The following is a 6887-nucleotide window of genomic DNA, read 5'->3' as shown; positions in this document are numbered from 1 at the left end:
CCCTTAGACACTTCACTTCCTGGTTCTTCTTCCCCTCTCCGTTTCTCCAGCTTATTTTCATGGGCTTTGCAATGAGCATGAGCCAAAGAGCAAAGGGAAGAAGGACTGAAAGTCTCTGCGTCACCTCAGGGAATGTACGTTTGTTCCAATCAGACTACTCCTTGCCTTGTATGGGCATAGGCGACGTCCAGGTAAGGCTGTAACTTCTGTAGTAATCAGCCAATGAGGAAACGGGGGTGGGACTTCATGCTAGGAGATAAATTGTCTGCTGTAACTGCCCCAGGTGTGCCTGTCCATCAGACACCTGCTCTCACAGGAACGTTGATTAAAGCCTCACTCCACTGTACTCTGAGTTTCTGCGTCCCTCCTTCGATTGGGTCGGTGGACTCATTTCTCACACCATGTAAGCTTTATGCCTGACCACCTATGAGAAGGGAGATGATTCACTTTCAGAAATACCAGATGAAAAAGTGTTCAGAGTTCATCTCAGGCCTCTCCAGCTTCCTTGACCTAAGCACTCATTCCTGTACTTCTCTGTCACCTAGACTTGGGTGCTCATTTGTCCTAACCCAGGCTGGACAAAGTGGCTGGCAATGCATGATGTGGGTCCTCTTCTCAAACAATTTACACTTTCACAGAGTTAAAGCCCAGTCGTATAGAATGCCAGACCACAAAGGGGCTCTTAGAATTCTCTTATTCTAGCCTTTCCCCAGGTTTTCAGGTGGAGAAACTTGAGGTACAGAATTGGGAACTCCCTTAAGGAAGGACATGCCACTGGTTAGTGTCAGTCACCACCCAGCCTTCTTTCCATCACCCGAAGGTCCCCAGAAAAGAAAGCCACACAAGGTGATTTCCAGCAAAGGAACTGAAAGCAAAGAAAGGGGTTTTGAGAGGGAATCGGGCCCCTTTTGACACCTCACAAGTCATGCCTTATCGCTCCTGTCCTACCTGCCTCTGGAAGAGCTGTGGCCTTTCTTCCCCCACCTCCTGGACTGGGAAGTGTGGTCTCCAGGACTCCTCTTTCAGGGCTGGGGCAAAAAATGTGAGGAGTGTGTCCAGAACCCAGCAGAGAGGCCATAATACCAATAAGTCCATTCTTTGATAGCTCCTGGAGGACCTGGCTCATGGTATTAGAGTTCTCCTTGGAGGAAACTACCTGAGAAGGGTGAGGGGGAGCATCCAGCTGAGTGCCAGGCATGAGACCAGGAGCGTTTGGGTAGGGTATTATACTCACTACCCACTTCTTGAGTTGGATATCCAAGGTTATCTGCCCAGAAGACCTTTTTTTTATTCTCCTTTTAGGTATTACAGCCACATTCAAGACTGTCCCACAGATGGTGTTTTCTGGTCTAAATAGCCTAGTGTTCCCTATGCATATTTTAACGATTAATCCTCAACTATGTATTTTCTATTAAAATGGGACTTTTAAAATTAAAATAACTAGGCGCGTTTGGGTGGCTCCGTTGGTTAAGGGGCCGACTTCGGCTCAGGTCATGGTCTCATGGTTCATGAGTTCGAGCCCCGCGTCGGGATCTCTGCTGACAGCTCAGAACCTGGAGCCTGCTTCAGATTCTGTGTCTCCCTCTCTCTGGCCCTCCCCCCACTCCTGCTTTCTCTCTTTCTCACAAAGAATAAACAAACATTAAAAAAAATTAAATAATAAAAAGAATCACAATTTGCTTTATTTTAATGACTTCCACACAAGATATAGCAAGATATAAGGAAATACTAACACCTATTTACAACCAGGTAACCTTCATATTATCAACTATTCTTTAAAAATACTTAATTTGAGGTGCCTGGGTGGCTCAGTCAGTTAAGCGTCCAACTCTTGGTTTCGATTCAGGTTATAATCTCAAAGTTTCATGAGTTCGAGCCCTGCATTGGGCTCTGCGCAGTCAGCACAGAGCCTGCTTGGGATTCTCTCTCTCACCCTCTCTGTCTTCTCTTCCCCCGCTTGTGTTGTCTCTGTATCTCTCAAAATAAATAAATAAAACTTAAAAAGATTTTTTTTAATATGTAATTTGGGATACCAGGTGGCTCAGCTGGTTAAGCATCTGACTCTTGATTTCGGCTCAGGTCATGATCTCACGGTTCATGAGATCGAGCCCCACATTGGGCTCTGTACTGACAGTGTGGAGCCTGCTTGGGATTCTCTCTTTCCCTCTGTCTCTACCCCTGGCTTGCACACACATGCGCTCTCTCTCTCTCTCGCTCTCTCTCTCTCTCTCAAAATAAATAAATGAACTTAAAAAAACACGAATTTAACCATGTCTGCCCTTCCATACATAAGTGGATACCTTAGGACATTTTTCTTAACTTTCCCTGAACTCTCTATAGAGGAAAAGTCCCATATACAACACTGGGGCTCTGTGGCCACTAGTCCCTAGAGACAGCTCAGTTGGCCCCTTCTTCTTAAACAGCAGCCTTAACTGCCTGCTTAGAATCTCATCAGAAAGAGCATAAGTTGTCTCCTTATATCTAGCAGCTCATTCTCTTAGCAGTTCCTTTCAATTCATGGTGTGCTTCCTGCCTTCTGGAAGATTCCAAGAGAGCAAACAGCTCTTTGGTGCACTGCTCTCACTCACACAGACCCAGTGGTGTCTCTTCAGTCAGGAGGTAACTTCACATGACCAATCGGAGATTTCTAGCTCCTTTCTTAACTTTTGCCTTTTGCCACTACCTGTAACACAGTCAACATGGCAGCTATTTATTAACTGTCCGTCTTTTGGAGCTATGCATTTTCAACCTGGGTTTTAAGAACCAGACAAGCCACTATTGAATGGATGTAGTATTTCTTAGGATGATTATAATATGCATTTTAAATCATCCTGTCTTCTAGAAATACACATAATGTCTTTGGAGATTTTAATGTGTTTTATTTTACTGTAGGTGAGCTTAAATTTAGTATCCTTTGTACTCGTGTTCTCCCTGAATCTTTGACCGGTCCTCCAGCTGCTTCTTCCAATTTAAAATCCCATTACTGGTATTCTTCACCTTTCAAAATTTCACGTTGCCCCACTTTACTTTTACGAAAGACCTGTATTCGCACCTGCTTTTGCTACCTGAAAGACATCCAAAGCGGATCTTCACGTTTACAAAAAAAAAAAAATGACAAAAGGTGACAATAGCGTTCAGCATGCACCTCGAACATGGAGAGTGGCCCTGCCATGATCCCTCCCCAGGAACCACACTCAGCCTCTCAGCATCAAGCCGCCACAGCTCCGAACAATGTCTGTGAGCATCTGTGCTTTGTCTCGATTTATTTGGTGCATCTGTTAGCAAGATGTGTCCTAAGGTATCAGAAAAGCCCAAGAGAGGTTATTTTGGGCTTGCTGAGAATGCTGAAAAATTTTTTCCGTATAAATTAATGGTAATTTTTTTCTTTGCTTTATGCTGTTTTGGCTTAAGAAAGATTTCATAGGAAGCCTCTACTCTCGGATAGCAGGACAAAGCTGTACTGCAATTCCGGGGGTGACACAGCATTCTGGAATCATGCCCTGTTTGTAAGATACTGTCAGCCTCCCTCTTCTCTCCCACGATGGTTTACATCATTCGTACACCTGGGATCTTGGTTTTTGTTTAATCCAAGGGACAGGGAGAAAATAATTTTAATTCCAGGAATAAAGATCACATAAAAACAGAAAATGAAGGGTTGGGTGGCCTGTTCCCTTCTAGTGCCTTGCATTTGACTGAGACACCTGTAAGTTAGAGAAGTGAGGATCAAGAACCAACAGACTCTGGAAGTCTTCAGACCCAGGTTGAGCTGCTGCAGACACAGCTACCTGGTACGGGAGAACCTTCTTGCCCACCTGTGTATGGAATACAGCAAGGCTCTGCCTCACTGAGGTCAAAAACTGTAAGAGCATAGGGGGCGCCTGGGTGGCTCAGTGGGTTGAGCATCCAATCTCGCGGTCTGTGAGTTCGAGCCCCACGTCGGGCTCTGTGCTGACAGGTCAGAGCCTGGAGCCTGCTGCGGATTCTGGGTCTCCCTCTCTCTCTCTGCCCCTCCCCTACTCATGCTCTGTCTCTCTCTCTCTCTCTCTCTCTCTCTCTCTCTCTCTCTGTCAAAAATAAACAAACATTAAAAAAATTTTTTTTAAACTGTAAGAACATAGAGTCGACATCAATGATACAGACACAGCAGATACTATTACGGGAAGTGGGAGGGATATCAATTCACAAGTGGGTTCTCAGCACACATTGTGATGTGTGAGGGCTAGAACAGGCAGGGAGGAAGGAAGAATGGGATATGTTTCCAGTCAAGAAGAATGGGACAGGCATGTTATGGTGGGCATTTTCCAGTGAGTCCTGCGAGGCACCTCTGTGAACTTTTAGAGTGTGAAGAATACTTTGAGGGGGTCGGCTTTATTAATTAGACCACTGAACTATGACCTTCATGTAATCATTAGCAATAAGTGTAATCTCAATGTTGAATCCTAACTGAGGACGTAATTCTAAAGTGTTACGGGAGTGACGAGTTCTGATACTGACGGCGGCATCTCACTTCCAAATGCATCAGAAAATAAGGTGGGTCGAAGGATGACTTGATCGATGGGTAATTGAACAGATTATACATATATATGTGTATATATTATACATATACATATATATATGATAAAGCAAAAATAGCAAAATATTAGTGATAGCAGAATCTAAGTATTGGACATAAGGAGTTCACTGTACATTATTTTCAACATCTCTGCGCGATAGAAACCTTTCGTAGAAAAGTTTGCAAAAACTCATTTTGTTTCATAGTCACAGACCTGTGACATGGGTCATGTGTGGATGATACACAGTGAGCGTGCTGGGAATGAGTGTCTAGAATGCTGGGGCTGTTGAAGAGGTACTTCTCAGGACTTTCCAAGTGGGAAATGGTCAGGACCACTCAGCTCGTTCAAGAACTTTCCTCAGGGCTTCCTTCACTTCCTGGTTCCTCAGGCTATAGATGAGGGGGTTCAGCATGGGGATCACTGTTGTGTAGAACACAGCCACCACCCGATCTTCCTGCAGGGAGTGGCCAGAGTTGTCTCTCAGGTACATGAAGATGAGAGTGCCGAAGAAGAGTGACACGGCCGTGAGGTGGGAGGCACATGTGGAGAAGGTCTTGGCCCGGCCTCCCGCTGAGGGGATCCTCATGATGGCCACGATGATGAACAGGTAGGACACCAAGATGGCCACCATGCAGGCAGGGATGACAAATATCGCAAACACAATAATGACCACCTCCTGGGTGTAGCTGTCCCCACAGGTCAGCTTTAACAGGGGAGGGAGATCACAGAAAATAAAGTCGATCTCATTGGTTCCACAGAAGGAGAGGGTGAAAGCCGAGACTGTCCTCACAGAGGCACTGAAGAGACCAGCACCGTAAGCCCCAGCCACAAAACCCAGACCGGCCTTCTGCGTCATGACGGTGACATAAAGCAGGGGCCGGCACACGGCCACGTAGCGGTCATAGGCCATGATTGCCAGGAGGTAGCAGTCGATGGAGCCAAAGAAGGTGAAGAGGAAGAACTGAGCGGCACAGCGTGTGTAGGACAGAGCCGCCCGGCGCTCCAGCAGCACGGCCAGCATCTGGGGGACCGTGACGGACGAGTAGCAGATGTCCATGAAAGAGAGGTGACTCAGGAGGAAGTACATCGGGGTGTGGAGCCGGCCATCCACGCGGATCAGGATGACCATTCCTGTGTTCCCCAGCAAGGTGATGAGATAGATCAACAGAAAGAGGAGGAAGAGAGGGAGAGCCTGTTCAGGACAGTCAGTGAACGCAGTAAGGAGGAACTGGGTCGTGGAGGTGAGGTTCTTCTCTGCCATGACACCAGAGGTGCCTGAGAGCGCTAGGATGAGAAGCCAGGTAGGAAGCTGTAAACAGGACTGAACCGTATTTCTAGCTTAAGTCCACGTACTTGGACAAAACACAGCAGGTGCTGTGTGAGCTTCAGAAGTGACTGTTCTCAGCCCCTCCCTTCAAGGGAGCGCAGAGAAACAAGAACCATCTTCTGTGTCCAGGAAGCCAGTGCAGGCGAACATCGCGGAATTAGGATTACACATTCCCCCACCTTTCTCACAAGTTAGCTGCGTGAGCCCCCGCGAGTCAAATAACCCTTCTGAACCAAAATTCCCCTGTCATTCCAGGAGGGGTTGGTCCACGGGGTCCTGCCCACCACGGGAATGTCTGTCTCGGGACTCTGTCTCTTTCTCTGCAAGATCACACACAGCTCCTCCCTTATCTCAAACACTTGTCATCACCCGCCTGCATCAAAACAACAGCTGTCACTGACAGTTCTCCCCGGCTTCAGAAGTACTTCTTGCCAATTCTTGCTCTTTGTTGTCGCCAGAGTAATATGTCTAAGGCTTTAATCTGATCGTGCCTAACTCCGCTGTTAGAATCCAGCCATGGCGTCCCGTCTAGGATAGGATATTTTGCAGACGCCTCAACATGTCGGGGAGAGCCCACCATGGGGTCCCCCCCTGCCTACTTCTCCGTGTCCCTTGCTTTCTTCTCGCTCTTCACACCCTCAGCCACCCTCCCCCATCACACGTCTCTCCAGCCACACGGGATCATTTGCACACCTTCTCTAATCCCCATGCTTTCTCTCATTTCTGTGCCTTCCACGGGCCACCCCTTCTGACAAAGCACCTTGTCTTTCCCATCCCCATGGGGCAGATTGTACTTCTCATGGAAAAGTCTCTCTTGAGTCTGTCTTCCCTGGCAGGGATATGTGCCCTTGGAGCTCAGCACGTAGAAAGGGTTTAATATGTCTTCATGGAATGAAGACAGTTACCAAATAAGGTACGGAGCACTTTGCAGAGGGAAAGGTGCTGTGCAAATGTTCCAGGGATGATTTTTATTTTCTGTGAGTGTTTAAAAGCAAAAAAAAAAAAAA

The 6887-nt window shown here is 46.9% G+C and overlaps 1 protein-coding gene across 1 annotated transcript; it reads right to left on the bottom strand.

The window, feature by feature from the left end:
- Positions 1 to 4878: 4878 nt before the first annotated feature.
- On the bottom strand, positions 4879 to 5814 carry LOC125146665 (olfactory receptor 9Q1-like). Its single transcript, XM_047823390.1, has one exon. The coding sequence runs from the start codon at positions 5812 to 5814 to the stop codon at positions 4879 to 4881; it is 936 nt and encodes a 311-aa protein (XP_047679346.1).
- Positions 5815 to 6887: the final 1073 nt, after the last annotated feature.

This window comes from Prionailurus viverrinus, chromosome D1, assembly GCF_022837055.1.
Source record: "Prionailurus viverrinus isolate Anna chromosome D1, UM_Priviv_1.0, whole genome shotgun sequence".
NCBI classification, from domain to species: Eukaryota; Metazoa; Chordata; class Mammalia; order Carnivora; family Felidae; genus Prionailurus; species Prionailurus viverrinus.
The sequence above is the reverse complement of the archived record's forward strand: the minus strand, read 5'-3'. Positions and strand labels throughout refer to the sequence as shown.